The sequence below is a fragment of the Lissotriton vulgaris genome, chromosome 1_1, assembly GCF_964263255.1.
Source record: "Lissotriton vulgaris chromosome 1_1, aLisVul1.2, whole genome shotgun sequence".
Classification (NCBI taxonomy): Eukaryota; Metazoa; Chordata; class Amphibia; order Caudata; family Salamandridae; genus Lissotriton; species Lissotriton vulgaris.
Genome location: NC_141685.1, coordinates 716,310,974 through 716,336,336, shown reverse-complemented (window position 1 = coordinate 716,336,336; position 25,363 = coordinate 716,310,974). Strand labels below are relative to the sequence as shown.

The window sequence follows — 25,363 nt, the reverse complement described above, 5'->3', positions numbered from 1 at the left end:
GGGAAAAAACAGATGCTTTCTTCTGCAGGACTTTTTTATCATATAAACAATAAACTTTTGCTGTATTTTGACACATTTTTGGGTCCTCTCCATGCAAATCCATAAACTCTGGGTACTTTTAGAATCCTCAGGGTGGTGGTCAAAAGGACGCAAATTTGACATGGATAACTTATGTGGACAAAAGGTTACAGGGACCTAAGCACTCAAACTATCCCAAATAACTCAAAAAAGGCTTAGCCTGGGAGGGCTAGCAGAGAAGGGGTTAAAGATTATTTGCTTTGCAGGAAGTAAAGTAATTTTAAAGAAGCCGAATAAAGGTTCCTGTTGCAATTGACCAGAAAGCAGTGCTCAGCAGTGTCAAACTCATACATGACATCTGTCTTCGAGTGGCTACTGGCATGGTGGCGTACTGAGCACTATACACTGCAATAATAACAAGAAGTCCCCAAAGGAACATATCAATACATACGGTGTACAGAAACTGTACCAGTGCTTCTGAGTGAAAAACAGAAGTGATGTCTCTGGAGCGCCAACCAATGAGGAACTAGCAAAGTAGAGTGACCAATGACAAGCACCAGGTGAGATATCACTTCATCTAGTGATTACAGCACGTTTTCCAGACAGCTCATGCATGCTGCAATATTTATATCTTTGATCACAACCCACAACCTAAAGGGAGAATTAAAGAACAATGAAACAATTACGTTGGAAATGTATCTTTTGAGCATTTGTGAACCTGAGTCAAATGCTGTTTAGGGTGTGTAAATTGAGCTGCTTAAGAAACTTCACAAAATTACACTGATCATGTGAGTCCGACATAGATGAACGCTAAAGTATTATTGACTGCCTCAGCATGGAATAATAGCTTCCGTTTTTTCCCCTTGTTTCGTGAGCCCAAGCTGAAAATTTGAGGACATTTTGGGCAGGAAAGCAGGCAACTATATGCCAATTTTGCCCGGGGCAAAGGCTAAGGGAATTTACTGCAGGTATACTGCATCCGATTGCTTTGGCTTCCTCATTTTTACACCCATTCCCACCCAAGCTTCAACCAGCCATTAAATCAGCATTTGGGTTTAATGGGATTCTCTGCCAGACGATGGTTTGATGCTGTTTTAAAGCGTCTTTTCTGAATTGCACATGTTGGGGATTCCTTAGACTAACAAAGAAATTCTGTTTTACGTATTTTGAGTAAGCACACTGGCAGAATCTCCCCCTCTCAACAGTCCTAGGAAGTAGTTTTACAGACAGGACTGATTTAATGGAGGGCACTTCCCACTTTATATGGTGAGCCATACGTTTCCTTACATCTCAAACAATGAAACGTCTGGAGTCAATAAAGGAAACAGGACTTTGTCATGCCATACCTAATACAATCTTTGGGTACAGCTCTAAAAGTAAAGTTTGGATAACTCTGTAATTATGAAATCAATGAAATTTACCTTTCAACATAAAATGAGAGAAGAATCTAATTACATTAATAGCAAAGATTTAATTATTTTCTTGTTAGAAAAACACTCAATCTTATGTCTACTTTGAATTATAAAGAAAATCCTTAAAATGATTATAAACATATGTTTGAGATGGGTTTTGCACCAAAAACGTTTTGCTGCAGATCGACCCTTACAAAATGTAGGGGCATTATAGCAAGCACGTCTTTGTCGCTTTAGCTGCACTTTTTGCCGCTAAAGCGGCGATATTTTAATCGCCCTATCAGCAAGCTGGCTAAAGCGACTGTTTTGGGGTCCGCTTTGCATGTCAGCGATATTTATCACTAATTACATGCAAGGTAGGCGTTCCCGACCAAAAGACCACAGAAACAGCTGCTAACAGGCCTAAAGCCCATTAGCAATGAGGACCCGGCCCCAGTTAGCGATGAAAAAAGTTGCGCTAACCGCGGTTATTTCAGGAATTTTTACACCTGCTGAATTCCTGACTTAGCCATTACCCTCAATGGGAGGTGGATACTAAGGCTTAATCCCCCCTGCCTATTAGCAAACTTTACGTTAGCGATAAAAGTTTTATCGCTGTTTCACTTCTGTTTTTGGCAGATTTCGCCGTTATCGCTGGATTTTGCTTTCGCATTGGAGATACACATTGGTAATAACGCACTATCTCCGCGATAGGATCCAGCGATAAAAAAATATGCGCTAAGCGCGATTTGCGATATTTAATGCACGCCTTTGCTAATATGCCGCGTATTTTGTACAAAACACCACTTGGCACACCATAGAGCAATATTTAAATAAAGATGTCTTTTCTTCATTATGGGTATCATTCGGTGGTTATCGGGACCATGAAGGCAGTCAATGGTACAATTATATTCAGAATAGGAATCCAGAGGTGTTCAAACAACTAATGAAACCTTAACATTTTGTTGCATATGTGTTTCTTGGGAAAAGATCGGTTTTGGATAATGAAATACTATCTCGATGAGCAAATATTTCCATTGGTCATGACTTATTTGTTAATGACCACTGTGAGTAAATTCTGCTGCTATATGGGTAATATTTGTGGAGACAATATTACACTGCTACCTTTTTTGCACAAAAGTCTATTCATGGTATATCAAACAGTTAGCAAAGCTGAACTGCTCGATTTCTTGCCTAAATAGTATATAATTGATAGCTCACAAGGCATCGTTAAACTTCACTAAGGCGTAAACTGTCCCGGGTAGGCAAAATATCATTTGAAAGAGAGAAATCAGTGACAGGAGTGTCAAGATTAGTTAAGTGGGAGAGATCAATAACACAGAGAAATGTAAAGGAAATGGGGATATAGGGCCAGATATAGGTAAATACTATTTACCGATTCCTAAATATCGAATTTTACTGATTCGGTATTTAAGAATTGGTAAATAGTATGTAGGTGAAAAATCGGTAATTTTTACCGATTCGGTAATATTCGCTATTACCGATTCGGAATTTACCGAATTGGTAATAAGGAATACCTTCCCATTAATTCCTATGGGCCTGGAGGCCCATAGGAATTAATGGGAAGCCATTTACTATTATAGATTCGGTAAATACCGAATCGGTAATAGGGGGAACATTTTCCACGGTGGCAGGGTGTCATATTGACACCCTGTTGCACCCCTAAATCGTGCATGTGTGCACATGTGGTACACATACATGCCCTAAGGGCATGTATGTCTGCTACATGGCACTTTTAAAAAAGCACAAAATTGCTTTTTTAAAGGTATTTGGTATTTACCACCCACTCGTAGTTGGTGGTAAATAACGAATCCTTAAATCAAAAATGCACTCACTTGAGTGCTCCCTAAATAGGATTTAAGGATTCGGTAATTTACCGATTCGGTATTTTAGGGATTCAGTAATATACAGATTCCTCAAATTACCGAATCAGTAAATTACCGAATCCTTACTTCCAGCCACCTACATTAGAAAAACCTAAATAGCGGTCGGTAACAGGAAATGTACTGATTTTCGGCCGTTACCAACCGGTATTAAGCTACCTACATGTGGCTCATAGTCCATGAATCGTCAATGTAGAGATGTTCGTTACTAATTAGAACAATTCTTCCATTCCCTCTGTAGCACAAATGTATGTTGTCTTTCTCAAGCATTAAGAGAATGTACAAAAGCGATGCAAACTGTGTTTCGGCTTTATATCAAGGATTTCTGTATAACATTTATCAGAGTGATTGGATAGATACGATTCTTGTTGCAGCTTATCAGTTAAACTATTACACTCTCTACGGAGACAAACCTATGCACAGTCGGTAACGTGTACATACAAGAATGAGGGTAATGTGACTTGGTAACACATTAATGGAGACCAGTAATCAATTACCTTTGGCAGAGTGAAACAAGCAGGGGTAGTGGAAAAGATTCAAGACGGTAAGTATTACAGAAACCAAACTGGTCTGTTAGTATCAATAATTTAACAGCTCATATATTATTCCCTTTAAAATCCTGCATCTCTCTGTCCTTGTGTATATTGTTCTGAGTTATTTTATTATTCATTGTGAGTTGTAAATAAATCAGTTTTTGCATGTAGAAACAATAACCCAAACAAGCTTATTGTTAACTAAGCAATTTTTGTTTTCAATTTGGTTGCACATATTTAGCCGAAAAATAGTATCACTAACTATTAAAATAAGCTAATATAAAATATTAATAAGCAGTCTGTTTTTTAAAGGGGTGCCAGCATAATTACTTTGAAGATGCCAAAGCCTATGGATTTAAAAACAAGCTGATCATCGTGGCTGCCGAAACTGCAGGAAATGGCTTGTATAATTTCATTGTGCCACTCAGGGCATACTACAGACCAAAAAAGGAGCTTAGCCCCATTGTATTACTCTTGGACAACCAGTGAGTATTTTGAAATTGATCAATTGCGATATGTGTGTTTGAAATTACTCCTTTTTCATGGGTCATTTGTATGTGTCAATCACAATACCACACATAGATTGTCTCTGGCACATATATATATATATATATATATATATATATATATATATATATATATATATATATATATATATATATATATATATATATATATATATATATATATATATATATATATATATATATATATATATATATATATATATATATATATATATATATATATTCAGGCTCTAAATACACCGGTATCGTGGGTCACTCTTAGTGTTGGGTGCCGTGAAACGCAGCGGTGTACCGCGTTTTTAAATTGCAGCTCCAGTCCTCCTTACCCATACCCAGCCGGGCAGGAACGAAGACACAGCACTCATGGGCTCAGGTAATGCAGCAAAGTTTTTTTGTCAAGCAAACGCTATGCAGCCGTTTGGCTGTAATTGCCGATCCACGGCAAGATTGAACCTTGATTAGGTTTCATAAGATATAATTAATGTTGTGGTCTGCAGACTACGACTGTCAATATGACATTATTATACTAGTTCACACTGCTGAGCCCAATCGAGAGAACACCCCTCAAGAAACACAATATATGATGGAATGGTGCCATAACCATGATTTTAGGGTCATGCATGCCGATACACGGCAAAATGTCTTGTTATAACATAACAACAAAATGAAATTGCATTTGAGCAGTATACTTAAATGTGGGCATTGAAGCCGTTTTAGACATTCCAAGATGGCGCTACCTCATTGTAGTTGTGAATAGTCCGTCTTTCATTCTTGTGACCAATTGTGGGTTTTAAATAATGGCGCAGCGTTTTTCACTGTTGAACCACTGACGAAGGGACGCTGTCCCGAAACGCGTTTGCTTGAAAAAAAAAAACTTTGGTGCATTACCTGAGCCCGTGAGTGCTGTGTCTTCGTTCCTGGGTATGGGTAAGGTGGACTGGAGCTGCAATATATATATATATATATATATATATATATATATATATATATATATATATATATATATATATATATCTGCTAATTCAATATATATATATCAACAAAGAAAGTCCAATAATACGCACATTCGGAGGATGATGAAAGTTTGTGCAAAGTTTAATGCTCAATTGCTACGCGTTTTGACAGGTAAACTGTCTTCATCACACACTGAGAGTTGCTGAAAAGTGCATTACATAGAAATGAGGAGACATGGACGAAGGACTTTTGACGTGGACCATGTCACCACAAGAAAAATGCTGGTAGCCTTCTTGGAACTTGTTACATTTAAAGTAAACAGAGAAATACTTTGCAAGTAACGATAAATGCTGCATCCCATTAATAATGAAAATATATGCAAGTATGCATGTTAGTGTACCACAGCATAAGCATGACCATAAACAATAATGGCGGCATCGTGCACAATCCCCGAGAGAAACTCCAACCGGGGTGGTGAGCTCACATTTGATGAACAGGGAAGGGCCAGGCTCTAGCCAGCGGCCAAGGACACAGCAATCTTGGAATGTGAAATTGATAGTAATGCTGATGATATATATATATATATATATATATATATATATATATATATATATTCTCAACACTTAGTCCCTTAGTCCACAGGACTTATTTCAAAGAAGAGCACTCAAAGTCACTCCAGGGTGGCTAGCCATATTTATTCACAGCTTTGCAGTTAATAAACAAGGGTTACAAACGCGTTTCGGTGTTGCCGCCTTCGTCAGTGTAATCCATCGCATTTTTTTCAGTGATTTAAATAACAATTCATTGTGACTTCCCGTCCCGTGAACTAAAAGTAAAAATAAAAAACGGCACATTTCATACAATTCCATCATTGGAAATGGCGGCCATCTTATAGTGGTAAATAACGCACTGACACAATCATGAAGTACAATGTGGGTACAATCATCTATACATTTAAGCGCTTTCACAAATCAATAAGTGATTGTACTGATCAATTCATTGATGATATTAATTCATATGTCAATATAATATTGTATAACAGTTCTCCTGATCACTCTTGGGGGAGAGGTCAACTTAGAAAAGAGGAAAAAGAACTTGTCTCCAAGACCTGAGCACTGGACAAAATATTAGTTTGAATACAATGAAGCCCATTCAGTGCTTGATTGCAAGGGCCACACTAAGCCCACACTAAGCCCCAAAATCAAGAAAACCCCCGGGCGAAATATCCGTGAACCACTTAATCCAGTTCTCACCTCCAAATGCTAAAGATAACTGATTAATAAAGGGAGTGATCAGGAGAACTGTATGTGATAACAGCCCTAAAAAATTACAGGCGACCAATAATATGTTATACAATATTATATTGACATATTAATAATATCATCACGTTTGTAACCCTTGTTTATTAACTGCAAAGCTGTGAATAAATATGGCTAGCCACGCTGGAGTGACTTTGAGTGCTCTTCTTTGAAATAAGTCTCGTGGACTAAGGGACTAAGTGTTGGGAAGATATTGCGCACTCCACTGTGCGGCGAGAGGCACCCGTGGTCAAGTGGAGCGGCGGTTGGTGGAACCGGTGTGTAAGAAAATATATATATATATTTATATATATATCAGCACAAATCTTCAAACCTCCACTACACAGCGGCGAGAGAAGAGACAGACCCCACGCTTTCCAGGCAAGATGTTTTATTCAGTTCTTGTGCCTTCCAAAATGCAACGTTTCGACTACTGGCGTAGTCTTGTTCACACACCACATTGCACAAAGTGGAAACTTTTTAAATCATTTGCAGTGCAGACACACCCATCTGGGTCCCACCTCCAAACGTGAGTCACATGGTAAAATATTTAAAACAACAGAGCCTTGAATAAAGGCACAGTACAAAGTAGCGCCATGTTGGTATAACAATGTTGCATTACAGATAAAAGACTGTTTTGTTGATGTATTGCACATATTTACAAAAGTCCCTTTGCACAAATCTTCGATATGCACTGGCAATTTGACTGGAGCCTTTAAAATATCCGCCTGAATGCGTACAGAAAATTAACTAGGAAACATGATCAGCGTGAATGCTGTTTACATATCGCCTCACATAAACTGTTTCATTATTTAGTCAGTTAATAGTCTGAACCGTATCAATTTGTTAACGGAATCAAAAATAGCCGCCTGAATGCGATATTAACCATTATTTACGGTTAAGCAGAAACTAATAATGTGCATGAGTGCAATTAGAAATACATCTGACTTCATATAAAAGCAAATCAAAGCAACATATAGTAATTCATATGAATCACGGCATTGCACTGTCCTTTGTTGTTTGAACCATCATACAAAGTGACTTAAAACACCAAAACAGCACCCTAGTGTACTATACAATTATATACATGATATAGTCCCGAATTCCTATATGTGACAAAGTATATGTACATCTATACATTATTTATATGTCCAAATCATGTGTATATAGGAACTGTTTGCATCAAAATCTTGTGTATCCCAAAATTTAATAAAGGTGCTTGAATAAATAACCAGTGTAAAAAAATCACCAAAAAAAGAAAAAAAGTTCCAAGTGTTTGTTTAAAAAACTGTGCTGTTCAGAAAACTAAAACAGCCAGACCTTTAAGAGAACAGGACTACCGGATACCTAAAATTAGGTGCTGTTATTCAGGATTTCATATATGTACATACTATATACAATTATGTTCGTTGTGCTCACATTCTCACCACTATATACATTGTTGTGCAGAAAATATGTGCAAAAATGAATACTCCTACAGAAAGTTGTGCAAGTCCTCCGTTGCATTCAACCCATTTGGTTGTTTGCTGTCCAGCTTGATGATATACTGTGTTTCCAACCGACGCAATAGGTTTTCGCGGTCCCCTCCACGTCTGAGGGGAGCCACCGCGTCAATGACATAATAGGTTAGACATGATAAATCCCTATTATGCCTGCTGTTAAAGTGACGCGCCACGGGATATGCTCCATCGTGGTTAACTATGGCTCTTAGGTGCTGTAATATCCTAACAAGCACCTGTGCTCCGGTACTGCCCACATAACATAGGCCACACATGCAAGTTAGGACGTATACTGCAAACTCCGTACGGCAGTTGTAATTGCCTTGGATGGAAAAATTGGTGTCAGAGAACGGAGTGCGGTAGTGAGTGGTATTCTGTCCAAACTTGCATGCCCGACAGGAGGAACATTTGTGAAAGCCCTTTCTTCCAAACCACTGATCCATTATAGGTAATTCAGGGCTGGGTTGTGATAACTTACTGCGCATACTGAACGCGCGCCTAAATGTAATAGTAGGCTTGTCCGGAGTTAAATCACGTAGCACTGCATCCGTTTTAAGGACTGGCCAATGTTTATTAACTATGGATTTGATTTTGCGGTGCTGTTGGCTGTAAGTTGTTATCAGTCTGCTGGGATTTGAGGTAGTGTTGCTCTCCAGGGGTTTAGAGTCTCTAGTTCTTTCATTACTCTTCCTCAATGCAGTGGCAAGACAGGATTTGCTGTATCCTCTTGCCTCTAATCTCGCAAGCATTGCGGACGCCCCTTCCTCAAATTTCGCCTGGGTGTTACATATACGTTTGAGGCGTAGCAGTTCCCCCAATGGGATGCTCATAATGACATGTTTGGGGTGACCACTGCTGGCATGAAGAATACTATTTCCAGCAGTGGACTTTCCATGGAGGGCAGTAACAATTTGGTCATTGATGATATTAATAGACACATCAAGAAACTCGGCAGTGCTTTCACTAATACTAGAAGTGAAAAATAAGTTGAAACGATTCTTGTTGAGTGCATTAACAAAAATCTGAGCACTGCTGATGTCACCCTCCCACACACAAAAAATGTCATCAATGAAACGCATCCAATATTTGACATGTTCAAATCCAGCAACGCCAGGAAGCTCCTGCTCCTCCCACAGCCCCACGTGTATATATATATTACCTACTGGCAGTCGCCAGTAGGTATATATAGTTAGGACCTAGTTACCATAGCAAATCCCCAACATTCTATTGGGAATAACTTTGGCATCGATTGAGGAATCTGCGTGTAACTTTCCTTAAAATTGCTTCGCTCCGCACCTTCCCTGAAATTTTCGGGGGGATTCGTCAAGCGGGGGCTGAGAAAAAAGGGGGGTCCTAAAACGTGTTTTCCCCCATGTTAATTTCCATAGGGACCTTTAGACACAGCTACAGCCCGAACGGCTGAATGGAATTACACCAAACTTGGCAAAATGGTAGGGCCTGGTATGCAGATGTGCCTTTGCTATATTTAGTGAAAATTCCTCCAGTAGTTTTTGAGAAATTGAATTTGAGCAAATTATTTAGGAGTAGTTCGAACCCGTCTAAGGCTATCTTTAAGGTATTGAAAGACCTTACTGCCAAAAAAGTAACAACGACGCACCAGAGCTCTGCTGAGCACTGTGAAAAGTTGGCAGAGTTTTTCCTGGAAAAGGTAAATGCCATTTATCGGGCCTTTCCTCCGGCCACTCCCTCGGCTAATCCATCTCCTAAGCCACTGCCATCTGACGGATTGCATTCCTTACCTATGTTAACATCGGATAGCCTTGACACATTGGCCCGCCGAGTGAAGTCTGGGTCCCCAGAGGATCCACTTTGTCCAGATGTGTTCAAAGACCTAGCGGCACATGATAGCTCACCGCTATGCTCTTTGATCAACTTGTCGCTAACATCTGGCGAGGTCCCACTGATGTGGAAGCGAGCCATGGTTCGGCCTATACTTAAGAAACCCAGCCTGGACGGCAGCAAGCCTGAGAGCTACCGGCCGATTTCACTCTTGCCGTGGCCGGCTAAGGTTATGGAGGCGCATGTAAACGCCATCCTCTCGGAACATCTTTGCCGCGCAGACATCCTCAACGCAACGCAGAATGGGTTTAGGGCTGATCACAGCACGGAGACGGCTCTGCTTTATATGGTGGAGCATCTTCGCTCCGTGCTTGACGCGGGACAAACGGCAGTGCTCGTGTTATTAGACCTGAGCGCTGCCTTTGACACCGTCTCGCACCCGATCCTTCTGCTGCGCCTAGAGGAGGCTGGTGTCACCGGTATCGCTCTCCAGTGGTTCCGGTCGTTTTTAACCAACCGGGCCTTTAGCGTGACCGTCCCACCTTACCAGTCCAAATTCCATCCGTTGACCCTGGGGGTCCCCCAAGGCTCCTCGCTGAGTCCTACGCTGTTTAATCTGTACGTAAGGCCGCTAGATGAGGTTGTCCGACAATGGGGCATGACGATGGTGTCATATGCCGATGACACCCAGCTAGCGGTCACGATCAGCGGGGATGCCGAAGTCGATGCCCCCAGGTTTCAACAAGGACTGCGGGCGGTCACCAGCTGGATGACGTCCAATTGTCTCCAGCTGAACGCTAGTAAGACCGAGGTCATAGTTTTTGGTAGACGGCCGGATCTGTGGGGAGAGAGATGGTGGCCTGGGGAGTTGGGTCCTGCTCCCATCCCAGTCGCCGAGCTTAAGAACCTCGGGGTTTGGCTGGACCCCTCCCTCACGTTTGCGTGCCATACCAAACGCACGGCAGCATGTTGCTTTGGCATCCTGCGCGGGCTCCGTCCTGTGCTTAAGTTCTTCGATGCCCCCACCAGGCAACTCATGATCCAGGCCACTGTCATCTCCAGGCTGGATTATGCGAGTTCCTTGCTGGCTGGTCTGAATCAGGCAGAGATCGGGCGCTTACAAAGGATCCAGAACGCCGCAGCTAGAGCGGTGGTAGGCCTCCCAAGATTCTGTCCTACCTCTAGTACCCTGCGGTCACTGCATTGGCTCCCGGTGGCCCAGCGGATCCAGTTTAAGGCCCTCTGCGTCGCCTATAAAATTCTGAAGGGGTCCCCAGCAACGATCCTTATGGCCCTCCTTACCAACTACACCCCTGCGCGACTCTTAAGATCTGCGGACCTAGAACTGGCGGTTGTGCCACGCTTCAAGCGGAGTAGAGCTGGAGGACGCTCGTTCCGAGTGCGTGCGGCGGCCCTGTGGAACTCCCTGCCCCCGGCGATTCGCGCTATGAGAGATTTGCTTTCCTTCCGCCGCGCGGTGAAAACCTTTTTATTCCCTTAGTTTGTGTATATACGTTTGTTTTTTGTTTAGTTGTGTTGTGCAGCTACCTTGTCGGGCGCCAGGACGCTCCTTAGCTGGAGCATCTGTGCGCCAAATAAAAACGCATAACATAACATAACATAACATATATCTATATGCGCTCAACATTCTATTGGGAATAACTTTGGCGCCGATTGAGGAATCTGTGTGTAATTTTCCAGAATTTTGGCCAGCTCCGCTCCACTCCTTCCCTGGAAGTTTTGGGGGGATTCATCAAGCGGGGGCCGAAAGTGGGGTCCCAAAACGTGTTTTCCCCATGTTAATTTCCATAGGGACATTTAGACAAGGCTACAGTCCGAACGGCTCAATGGAATTACACCAAACTTGGCAAAATGGTAGGGCCTGGTATGCAGATGTGCCTTTGCTACGTTTGGTGAAAATCCCTCCAGTAGTTCTAGAGAAAATTGAATTTGAAATTTTTCAAATGGCATTTTCCATGGGACCTTTAGACACGGCTACAGCCCGAACGGCTGAACGGAATTACACCAAACTTGGAAAATGGTAGGGACAGGTATGATGTAGTGCCTATTCTATATTTAGTGAAAATCCCTACAGTAGTTGTTGGGAAAATTGAATTTGAGCAAATTATATATCTATATGCGCTCACCGTATGCGCACCGTACGGTACGGTACGCGTACGTGCGCGAGCGAGTTTCTGATTGGCTGGCAGTCGACTGCCAATATTCCAAACTGTCCAAACCAGGAAATGTTGGCCACCATCTTGTTTTTCAGGAGAACTGAGGCACAAGAGAGCCCAAAACAAGAGTGGAAAACACGAAAAAGGGGCAGGGTAGAGACCCCCCAACCCTCTAGCCCTTCTCAGGGGGTCCCTAAAGGACCCCCAAAAGCACCGTACGCGTATGGTACGTGTACCGTGCGCGTACCCCGCGATTTAAAAAAAAAAATTCTGCACTTGGTGGTCCTTCTGGGACCCCCTGAGAAGGGCTAGGGGGTCAGGGGGTCTTAACCCTGCCCCCTTTTCGTATATAAATACATGTACATTTACATGTACATTTACATTTACATGTACATTTACATTTACATTTACATTTTCCACTCTTGTTTTGTGCTCTCTTGTGCCTCACTTCTCCTGAGAAACAAGATGGCTGCTCAGGTGGTCCCAGAAGGATAATAATATATATAAACGTTATCCGCTAATAGCATTTACAAAACCTTTGAAATTTATTGAAATAAAATATAGGTTTCACGCCTGATATAGTTAGGAATTAGCATTTAAAAAACCTTGCAAATTCACTGAAAAAAACATAGGTTTCAGGCCTTATATAGTTAGGAATTAGCATTTAAAAAACCATTGAAATTGCTCCTATATAGTTAGTTGTACTAACTATATTTCACGCACCCGCAATCCACTGCTGATGATGTCACATATTACATCATTCATGACATGGTCAGTGACATCACTGATGACATCACTGATGACATCTCAAATGACATCACTGATGACATCACTGATGACATCTCATTTGACATCACTGATCACATCACTGATGATATCATTCATGTGATAATACGATGCACCTCCTCACACTCTAATATAACCTTTGATACACCCACTGTTAAATACAGACTACTATTCTTAAAACCATTGACACACCAATACCAGTTACTGCATAAGCACTCACTGATTCCTAGGTCTACACACACATTCACTCATTCACCCATAGAATCACTCATACATACAGTCACTCATCAACACAACACTATCATATGCACTCATACACCTATACAGACACTCACACACTGCCACTCATCCATGGAGTTACTCACTCACCTAGTCAGTCATGCAAAGAATCAATCACACTTCCATTTCCTCAACTATACAGTTATACACACAACACCTTACTTATTCAAACATATACTAACACATACTTACTCAATTATACAATCACTGATACAAGTACACAATGATCCATACAGCCACTCGCACATTCACTGGCTCTCATGTATAGTCATATATATATATGTCAACTCTCACATGCAGTGTGTTTTACATATGTACTTACTTGGACATGTAGCACTGAGATATCCATTCACTCACCAACACACCCATGCACACAGTCAACCGCCCATATAGCTGTTTCAACATGCACTCTTGAACTCATACACCTAGTGAATCAACTGCTCACACATCTATGCACAGAGTCACACACCTCCCAGCCACCCACACACACACTCAGTCTCTCATTCAAATACTTGGGCAGCCACTCAATAACCCATATAGCCACTCATATAGCTACTGATCAACACATGCAGCAGCTTACACAACAACAGACATACTGATGCACACATTCAGACAGTTTAGTCACTAACCCATGCATTTAGTAAGACACATTTAATCACTCACTCATACAGTCAGTCACGCACCTACTAAATCCTTCATCCAGACACTTATACATCCACTCATTCTTCAATATGTAAAACATATTTAAACTTTACAGAAACACATAGTCACTGGATGATGTCATCAGTGATGTCATCAGTGATTTCAAATGAGTTCATCAGTGATGTCATCAGTGATGACAGGAGCTTTTCATTGACTTTTCGATGGCACTGTTTATAGTTTTCTCAGAGTAGCCCCTATCCAGGAACCTCTCTTTGCAGGCCAACCGTGCAATATGTAAATCACCATCCTCACTATGTATGCGTCGTAGTCACAGCATCTCCCCATAGGGGATGCTATTCATAAGATGATGAGGATGAGATCTGTTGGCGTGTAGTGTCGAATTGCCAGCCGTAATTTTTCTAAAAAGCTTGGTTTTGGTTTTTTCCTGCTCAATATAGCTAAAGGTATCCAAAAAACGTATTTCTTTTGAACAAATTGTCGCTGTAAATTGTAGGTTCAGGTTATTATGATTGATACCATTGATGAACTCAGTCGCCTCCTCCTGTCTACCATTCCATACCACCATCAAATCGTCAATATACCTCACCCACAATAGAACATTGCTAATGAAGTTATTTCTATGATGCTCCATGAGGACCAGTTCTTCCCACCAGCCTATCAGTAGACAGGTATAGCTGGGGGAAAAACTGCCCCCCATGGCAACTCCTTGCATTTGTTGGTATAAAACATTATTAAACATGAAAATATTGTTGGATAAACACAATTGATCCATTTCAATTAGCATTTCATTATGGCTCACTGTGTTTGTAGTTCTGTTTGTCAGATAGTAAGATAATGCTTTCACTCCATCTTCATGTCTAATGCAGGTATATAATGAACAAACTTCAATGGCAATTAACAAATACCCTGGTTCCCATTTGAATCCTGATAGTTTCAACAGAAAATCACTAATATCTCTTACATAGGAGGGCAACATTTTAACCAGTTCCGGTAGGTAATAGTCCACATATTGTGACATGTGTTCTAGCATGCCCCTAATCGCCGATATTATAGGTCTTCCTGGAAGATTCACTGGGTCCTTGTGTATCTTGGGTATAAAATAGATAGTGGGTACCACTGGATGCTATATATATATTCTTCTAAACAGCTACAATAGAGTAAACCAGAGATGGAACTCCACGTGGTTGCAACATATTAATGTATTCCAATGCTTGCATTTCACAGACAACTACGTAGTTGTCCGGGAAATGCGAGCATTTGAATAAATGAATATGCTGCAACGGCATGGAGTGCCGTCTCTGCTTTACTCTACTAGAGCTGTTTAGAACGATTACCGCCCGGGTGCGGACGCCAGTGTGCGCCCACTGAAATTTGGCTGCACACCACACACGCAAGGATGGAAGTCTATATATATATATAATACATATAAGACAAAACAATTCAAGCACTGATAAGTATAGATATGAAATGCCTTAGAAATGAAAAAAAATGTGATTGATAGTGTATGTTGGATACACATTTATTGGTTGAGTAATTAGTGGACATTTTAATAAAGAAATACAAGTTTGAAGTAAAATTCACACAAGTGGTATGCCTCAATATTTTTCTTGGACTTTTTTTGATATAAAACTTAGAGGGAAAAAAAGAGAGAGAGCAAGAGGGCGAGAAAGAGAGAAGAAGAGTCCCACCCACCCATGCACACCTCCCCACAAGCCCACTGTCTTTCAGAACAAATGTCTTCTTTAGGTGTAACAGCCATCTTGTAACTTTTTATATTTTATATATTTATATTCCACTCATCTGAAGTGTATGTTTTTTTCCTAAGGGTGGACTAATATGTTGGGAATGTCAACAACTGCTCTTCAGAAATCACTGAGATATGCTTGATATGGGAGACCTAGAAAGTCAAAATTGATAGGTCATTCAGATTTCCATAATATTTTAACAAACCTATATCTGTCTGCATCATTATCAAAATTCTTCAATTTTTACGAAGTAACAAGGCTTTTCAGTTACACAGGAAATGTGTTGAAAGTTATATTTCTGCCACAGTATTGAAAACTGGTGCTATTTAAACTGTACAGTCTTTATGAAGGTCCTATTTTCCTGCTTGGGAACAATGCATCACCTAGGTACTATTTTCCTAAAATGCACCCCTAATAGGCTCTGCATCAGTGTGTCTACTGCACACATAGGGCCTTATTACGATGTCAGTGCACCAGCAACCGACAGGCCATCGGTGGAGGGTCCACAGACATCCAAAGAAGCAGTTCACCTGCTGGTTTATGATCTGGTGGTCAGAAGTTTCAGCCGTAAGGATCAACCGCTTCTTTTCCACCCATCAGGCAGTAGTGGGTCCATAATCCCTACAATAGTGGTGGTGCCTGCTCAGACACCGCTGAAGGGATTACGATGGCCCTTGTTCCCCTGCCTTTACATGGTGATCCGACCGCCATGTAAAGGCAGATGTAATTGGACTTTGGGGGACCCCAGCAGGGCCCATGTATTTTATGGGCCTCTGCTATAGACCCAGGGGGGTACATGTGGTGCCCCCCAAACATGCATGCACTGCGAGCCACCCACTAAATGGTGCATGGATGTTTGAAAACTGCTCTTATGCATTGTGGATTGTGCTGCAGCCCTTTTCTTAGGCCACAGCGCTTCTGGAGAAATAACTTTCACGGACACACATCCAGCGCCTTGAGATGCTCACGAGTGAGTAGCGCGCTTTACAAACCCATGATTGAAGTAAAACTGAGTAAACCTAGTGCATTCAACAAAACAAATATGTGACAAAAATACATTGATGATAAACCAGTCTTGATATTTCCTCTGGGGAGTCTTTTGTGAAAGAGAAAACCAAATGTAGGCAATCCTACAAGAGATAATGGAAGACTACAAAAAGAATGTGCTATATAACCCGCAGCGGTGGACTTGAACAGGAGTTTCAGTCCTTGAAAAAAATTAAGAGACTAATCATAGACACTTCAGCACTTTATAAATCATAAGACTGGTTTATCATTAATGTTTTTCCTACATGTTTGTTGAGCTGAATGCAGTAGGTTTGCTCAGGTTTGAATTAGTTTTCTTCCTGTGATTCAGTGAAAGTTATTTCTTCAGAAGGGCTGTAAATAATGTGCCTTACACTCTTATTTTGTTTGAAGGATATGTTAAAGTGTTTGTGAAATGTTCCATTATACCATAAAGCTTTAACTCAAAAAAGGTTATGTTAATTAAATTACTTGATCTTACATCAGAGAAGTGTTGATTACACAATTATCAGTCAGGCATTTTGTTAGAATACAAGATAGAAATGGCTCAATCCAGCTGATCAAAAGGCCCAACCACTCAGTATGGGCATTTTCAACTTCACCAGTAGGGTGGATTTTTCATTACGATTCCTAAAATATGAAACATGAAAAAGCTAGTCCTCTCTGATCAGGAATTCTAGCTTAAAGGTGTATTAAGGAATTCCCAATGCTGACCTATGAGAGGGGTAGACCTCACAGTAGTGAAAAACAAAATAGATCTGTTTGTCACTACCAGGGCATGCAAAATATGCAAGTACATGTTCTCCCTTTTACTTATAGGGCACCCTGCCTGTAGGGTTATTCAAGGCCTACCTTAGGGGCTGACTTACATGTAATAAAAGGGGAGATTAATGCCTGTCAAGTAGTTTTAAATGCCAAGTCAAAGTGGCAGTAAAGTGCAAACACAGGCACTGCAGTGGCAGGCCTGAGACAGGTTTTAAAGTCTACTTCTGTGGTTGTCACAATCCGTGCTGCAGCCCACTAGTAGCATTTGCAGAACATGCCCTGGGTATATGGTATACCACTTTACAAGGGACTTACCAGTGGAATAAATATCCCAATTGGGTATACCTGATATACCTGGGTACATTGGGTACCTCTTTACACTGGACCTATCGATACAATAAATATGCCAATCAGGTATACACCGATATCATCATGTTTAGGGGAGAAGCACATGCACTTTAGCTCTGGTTAGAAGGGGTAAAGTGCTCAGAGTACTAAGGCCTACAGAAAGAATCTGTAAAAATGGGAGACAGAAGGAAAAATCTTGGGGCAAAGACTACCCTAAGGGTGAAAAGTCTAACAAACTCCGAGCCTGAAGTACAGGACCCAGTAGCGTGACGCACTGCAGGTCAACACCAAATGGAAGACATGACTGACAGATGGGGCATCTAAAGAGAAGAAACTCGAAGAGAAAGGCAAGCAAAACAAAGGGGAAGGATGGCTGATGGCAAACAATGTGGGTGGATCCTCACAACAAAGCATGTTGCAATGCACCATGTAACTTCTTTCCCTGCTATTTCAAGTCGCCTGAAAGCATCCGCCCCATCATTTGACTTGGGAGAGGAATTATGGAAAGGGGCGACCACTCGGTCCCCCCGAACGTATGGTTGGGTGTCCCGATCCTCCCGGGAAACCATTTTGGGTGGGGGGCGTGTCTCGGCTGGTATGCCCGAAGCGGCGTAGCCGGGGCGCGCCTTTTCCCGCCCAGGAGGGGTTGTCCTAGACACCTACACCGATGACCACGCCCAGTAGGCGTACCGGAGGAGGGTACACGCCCTCCCGCAGAAGAATAAATAGAGCGGGAATCCGAAGAAGCGTCCTCTTGTTCCTGTGCTCTGAAGGCTGCACCCACTCGTTGCTCGTGAGCCCTCGACGGAACAAGCAGCAATTTTGAGAACGTATAATTCTTGTGTTTCTCTTTCAGTTACTCGAAGGCGAAGAGTCCAGGACCTCGTTGATCTTCTAGGAGCCGATAATCGAAACCATGGCTGGCAAGAAAGCGGGAAAGGGTTCCGAGACGGATAAGGTGCTACGCCTGTTGGTGAACCGAATGGCTTGCATGGAGCGGAAACTCGGACAAGTCCCATCGATCGGTCGAGGTTTGGCGGACGTTAAAAAACAACTGGCTGCACTGAACAATCCTGGTAACCCTAAGAAGGTAATAGGCCCGGCCTTGCCGGGAATCGTCCCCGAGGGTAGAGGGAAGCGGGTCAAGAAGAGGGCGTTTTCAGGGGAGGTTCCGGTCCCAGAGGTACCCCCGGTCGCCCCTGTCACACCGGCAGACAACCCGGTACCAATCCCAGACGCGGGTCAGCCGATCCCGGTAGTGATTACCCCCGCTACCGATGAAGATATGCCTCCTGAATTGGCCACCCAGTTGGCCGCATGGCTCAATAAAAAGGCAGGGGGTGCCAAGGCGCCCGGAGACACGGCCGAAGAGGCCAAGCTACTAATCGAGCAATTGCGGCAGTCGCGAGATGCCGCAAAGGCGAATCTTCCTCTTGTTTCCCCACAGGTGACACCGGTAGGACCTGCAGTTGGTCTCGAGAAAACGGCGGGAACAACGACTGAACCGGGTAAGCTCGCTTTGCCGATGGCGGGGGAGGGCTCATTACCCTCAAGGCGGGAGAGGGTGGCACAGCACATCCCTATGGCCACAAAAGAGTTAATATGGGGAGACAAATATATCAATATGTTTTCATTATTAACTGACCATCGCGAGATGGAATATGCTAAAACCCAGAAAGATTTGTGGCACCAGAGCGTGTGGCGCGCAAAGAAGGCGGAATTCAGGGTGGATGAAACGATAACGAATTGGGCGAAGGCCTTTGCAATATTTACTGCAGTTATGGGGTAACGTAAACCCGAGGTGTTAACTGAACTGTCTTGCTATCAAACTCGTATTGTGGATTTTTATGCAATGTATGAGGGAGAGGAATGGAAAGGTTATGACATGAAATTCCGAAAAGCGAAAGAATATGATGCCTCTCTGACATGGGATTGCCTCGACTCGGTCTCATGGCATAAGCAGCTCCTGCCGGGGGTGGCAGGTACATCCTCGCCGGGCGGGAGTGGGTCTGGGGTCTTCCGCCAAAAGCCCGCGGTGCCCTTTCGAGCAGGCGCCGGTGGCGATCACCAGCCAAAAACCGGCGGGAATGGCGGCAAGCGGGGGGTCTGTTGGGGCTTCAACCGAGGCAACTGTGACAGACCGCAAGGGACATGTAGATTCAAGCATGTGTGTGTGGGCTGTGGGAATTCCTCACACCCGGAGAGTTATTGTAGATCGAAAAATAACGGGGCGGGAGGAAAGGGAGGGTCCAAGCAGGAGTAAGGTAGAACGTTGTGACTGGTTGCCTACACCCGTTGATCTCATGGCTATGACTCCTTGGTTAAACAAATACCCTGATCATGTCTCCGCTGGGGTGTTGAGGAAGGGATTCTTACAAGGCTTCCACATCCCGGCGGGGGATTTTCGAGGGGACTCCTTTTGTAAAAACCAGTTATCGGCGCAACATAATCCAAGTGTGGTACAGAGAAAAATTGCAAAAGAAGTCAGCTTAGGGCGGGTGGCCGGGCCTTTTCATCATCCACCGGTGGCGGATTTCATCTGTTCCCCGTTAGGGGTTGTCCCGAAGAAAGACCCAGGGGAGTTTAGGCTTATTCACAACCTGTCTGCTCCAAGGGGTGCCTCGGTGAATGAGGCCATTGACCCAGAAGTCTGTTCGGTGCGGTATGCATCGTTCGATGAGGCCGTGGCCATGCTGAATCGCCTGTGCCCCGGGGCGCTGATGGCGAGTCGGCGTTCCGGTTGCTCCCGGTACACCCGCAGGATCAGCGTTTGCTAGGTTTTGCATTCCAAGGGAGTTATTACATGGATAAATGCATGCCTATGGGTTGCTCCATCTCTTGTGCCTATTTTGAAATGCTCAGTTGTTTTTTAGAGTGGGCATTCACCGAGGCCACAGGGCATAGGCATGTTATGCATTATCTCGATGACTTCCTGTTTTTGGGAGCAGCCGGCGATACGAAATGTGCGCAGGCGCTGCACGACTTCTGCATCCTCATGAGGGAGTTTGGAGTCCCATTGGCACCAGGTAAGACGGTTGGACCATTTACTTCACTAGAGTTTCTGGGAATTGAGCTCGATTCTGTGGAGGGATGTTTCCGTTTGCCGATGGCAAAGGTGGCCAAGTTTAGGGCTTACTTGAAGCTATGCCTTGGTAGAGAGAAAGTGACCCTGCACCAATTGCAGTAAACAGTGGGTCAGCTTAACTTTGCCTTGAGAGTGATATCAATGGCCCGCCCCTTCTCACGCTCTATTGCACAAGCTATGGTTGGTCTCAAAGAAGGACACCACCGTACGAGACTGTCTGCAGAGGTTCGCCAGGATATGCGCATTTGGTTGGCATTTCTGGCGGACTTTAACGGTCGAGTAGTGTGGAACAAGCCGCCAGCGTCTTCAGATGAGCTAGGTCTGTGGACTGACTCGGCGGGGAGCGTGGGATTTGGCGCCATTTTTGGTAATCGATGGTCGGCGCAAACATGGCCGGCGTCGTGGCACTCCAGCGGTCTCACAAGTAACATTGGGTTCCTGGAGCTATTCCCCATTTTGGTTGCTCTGATGGCATGGCCAGACGATTTCAGAGACCGCTCAGTGGTGTTTTGGTCTGATAATATGACTGTTGTTGAATGCATTAACCAACAAGCAGCACGCTGCAAATGGATCTTGAGATTGTTGAAAGAAGTTGTGCTGCTTTGCATGAGACTGAATGTACAGTTTAGGGCAAAACATGTGCCGGGTGTACTGAATCATGCGGCTGATGCACTCTCTCGTTTACATATGCAGGCGTTCAGGGGTTATCTACCTACAGCGGACCTAGTGGCGGCACCATTCCCCGAAGCACTTTGGCTAATCGGTGCCCCGGATTACAAGACCTCGTGGCAGCAAGCTTAGCCCCCAGGACAAGGAAGGCATACAAAGGAGCGTTTCGTTACTATTGCACATTTTTGGGTCCGACAGGGAATCAGAGCTGGGGTCAGGAGGAATCCTTCCTGGGGTTCCTGGTAGCACTGCACAGGGAAGGCCGATCAACGGCCAATAGGCATCGGGCGGCCATTTCATTCATGGCGCAGGTGCATGGCATAAATGACCCAACGAGTTCCTTTTTGGTGAAAAAAGCCCTTCGCGGCTGGCAGCGCCTCGAGGGTCGCAAGCAAGATGAAAGGCGCCCGATTGGCTTAGATAGGTTGTCCCTACTCATAACGAAACTGGACGAGACATGCTCCTCCCAATTCGAAGCAGTTCTGTTCCGGGCAGCTTTCGCATTAGCATTCCATGGGGCTATGCGTGTGAGCGAACTGGTCGCAAGGAACAAGAAAGACGTTGAGGGGGGCTTGTGCAGGGATCACGTCCAAATTAGGGGTGATTCGATGGTGGTCACGATAGCCAGGTCCAAGACCGACCAAGGGGCTATGGGAAATAGTGTTGTTGTGCAGCGCACGCGAGGGTCCCCCACGTGCCCGATAATGTGTATAGAGGAATACTTGGCACTGAGGGCGGCTACATGGGGGGGGAGTTTGCTGAGGCACAAGGATGGCACCCCACTGACGAGGTTTCAGTTCCAGAGGGTGCTAGCACTGACAATCGCTGCGGCGAGCATGGACCCGTGCAATTTTGGGACCCACTCCTTTAGGATAGGGGCTGCTACTGAGGCTACAGCCAGGGGTCAGAGTGCGGACGAAGTGAAACAGTTGGGGCGATGGTCCTCGAATTGCTTCAAAAGGTATGTGCGATTGCACATGTTGTAAAGTTCAATTGACATGCATTCACGCTTCTTGTCTTTTGTTTTAATTACAGTTTCGCGAGCCTGTCACGCGGGGCGGAATTTGCAGTCGACCCAGTATCAGGAGACCAGCGGTCATGGACCCCCGTCTAGAGAGAGAGTGGTATGGGTCGTGGGCCACTCATACGTGAGGCGCGCCGGGGACGTATTCAAAGCAGGTGACGCGACTCACGCAGCTGGGGAATACGGGTACAGAGTAGCCTTCCATGGGAAGGGCGGGCTCTGTTTTGACCAATTCGAATCATTTTTTGAGGGTCTCTTAGGGCGGCAAAGGTCACCGCCATCTGTAGTCATAGTACACCTGGGGGGCAATGACTTGGTGACACTGGGTAGACGTGTGTTGTTTGAACAAGTTGTGTCTGCTGTTAGCTGGTTGGCGAAAAGAATCCCGGGGTGCACGATTGCCTGGTCCCACATGATTCCCAGGAAGGTGTGGCGGGGGGGGCCTTTCGGTGTCAGCACTGAACCATTCGGTGAAGAGGGTAAACAATAAAATTGGTAGATTGTTTCGCTCAGCGCAGTTGCATAGCATTCCTCATGGGTGTATTCGGGGTGATCACATGTATCTGAATGATGGGGTTCACCTGTCCCGGGAGGGGAATGATTTACTCATAGGAGACTTCATAGCATGGCTAAGGGGTTTGAGGAAGCATGACCTTTAGGAGGAGTTGGGGGGGCCGGATAGTCGGTCAACTATCCGGCCTGTGGCGGTAAGGTCATGATCGGTGAGCAGTAATTTCAAGGTCCCTAGAGGGGGGGCGCCACCCAGAATCGATGGGAGCGCCCTGGGGGGAGGCGGCCATTGGCCCCTCCCACGGGGAGGCGGCACCCACTAAGGATGGGTCGCCTAAGGGGAGACGGCCATAGGCCCCTCCCAGGGGAGGAGGCGGCTAAATGCCCCTCCTACTAATTTCCCGGGGGCCGGATATCCGCGACGGCGGATAGAGAGTGTGGGGATGGGGGGAGTCCACGCTGTCCTTCCTACAGATACCTCACACGGGAACTCGGACGACCTTTAGGATGGCGTCGAGTGGAAAGGGGGCCCCCACCACGACAAGGGAAATTACAGTTGGCGATGAGGGTAGAGTCCTCTGCGCATGCGCCACTCACACCGTGAGGGCGAGAGTTTTGCTAGTAGGGATCTGACACCGGTTAAGACCTTGCCGTTGGCCCTTAATGCTAGGATGTACAATTTTAATTTAGAATGTATGCATTTGCAGGATGTTAGAATCGGCTAGGAAACCTTTGTATTAGAGATCTGTTAAGGTTAGCCAAAGAACATGTCTTCATCGAAATGTAATAAATGAAAAATTGTACATGATTATGAAACTTTTATTTAATGTTTTAAATTTTGTTTCATATTTTAATAAATACGGCCGGGAGGGTGACTCCCTCCCGCCTTCCAAAAGTTCAAGCCTGCGTCCGACTTCCCATCCTTGGGGATTGTGTTGGGAGGGGGTGACGGGCATCCCGGCCATATGGAAAGGGGCGACCACTCGGTCCCCCCGAACGTATGGTTGGGTGTCCTGATCCTCCCGGGAAACCATTTTGGGCGGGGGGCGTGTCTCGGCTGGTATGCCCAAAGTGGCGTAGCCGGGGCGCGCCTTTTCCCGCCCAGGATGGGTTGTCCTAGACACCTACACCGATGACCACGCCCAGTAGGCGTACCGGAGGAGGGTACACGCCCTCCCGCAGAAGAATAAATAGAGCGGGAATCCGAAGAAGCGTCCTCTTGTTCCTGTGCTCTGAAGGCTGCACCCACTCGTTGCTCGTGAGCCCTCGACGGAACAAGCAGCAATTTTGACCCATCCACCAGCCCCTTATGGCAATGTTTGTTTTGTAATAAAGTTTTGCTGAGTTAGGCCCTTTTTCCCTTTGTAGAAAAGTAAAGGAATGTTTAGGTTAAGGATGTGACTGCTGTCTGTAGGATACTGTTTTTTCTTTCTTTTAGGAGTAAACAGTCTTGATACAATTAGGCATGCTGAATTTTTTCCTTCCTTAGTAGGTGAACAACTGTCGTATTTATTTTTGGTCGGGCGGTAAGGTCATGATCGGTGAGCAGTAATTTCAAGGTCCCTAGAGGGGGGGCGCCACCCAAAATCGATGGGAGCGCCCGGAGGGGGGGCGGGCATTGGCCCCTCCCACGGGGAGGCGGCACCCACTAAGGATGGGTCGCCTAAGGGGAGACGGCCATAGGCCCCTCCCAGGGGAGGAGGTGGCTAAATGCCCCTCCTACTAATTTCCCGGGGGCCGGATATCCGCGACGGCGGATAGAGAGTGTGGGGATGGGGGGGAGTCCACGCTGTCCTTCCTACAGATACCTCACACGGGAACTCGGACGACCTTTAAGATGGCGTCGAGTGGAAAGGGGGCCCCCACCACGACAAGGGAAATTACAGTTGGCGATGAGGGTAGAGTCCTCTGCGCATGCGCCACTCACACCGTGAGGGCGAGAGTTTTGGTAGTAGGGATCTGACACCGGTTAAGACCTTGCCGTTGGCCCTTAATGCTAGGATGTACAATTTTAATTTAGAATGTATGCATTTGCAGTATGTTAGACTCGGCTAGGAAACCTTTGTATTAGAGATCTGTTAAGGTTAGCCAAAGAACATGTCTTCATCGAAATGTAATAAATGAAAAATTGTACATGATTATGAAACTTTTATTTAATGTTTTAATTTTTTTTTCATATTTTATTAAATACGGCCGGGAGGGTGACTCCCTCCCGCCTTCCAAAAGTTCAAGCCTGCGTCCGACTTCCCATCCTTGGGGATTGTGTTGGGAGGGGGTGACGGGCATCCCGGCCATATGATTAATGCATCTGTTCTGCCAATCTTTCCTTCTCAGGCCCAGCTGCCCCAGGCCATCCACCACT

The 25,363-nt window shown here is 44.6% G+C and overlaps 1 protein-coding gene across 1 annotated transcript in view; it reads left to right on the top strand.

The window, feature by feature from the left end:
- LOC147747702 (potassium channel subfamily T member 2) overlaps positions 1 to 25,363 on the top strand; it is a 1,549,272-nt gene that overhangs the window by 1,358,496 nt on the left and 165,413 nt on the right. The window contains exon 20 of the mRNA XM_086926024.1: positions 4,159 to 4,331. Within this exon, the coding sequence (XP_086782150.1) occupies positions 4,159 to 4,331 (173 nt within the window). The remainder of the gene's footprint in view (positions 1 to 4,158; positions 4,332 to 25,363) is intronic.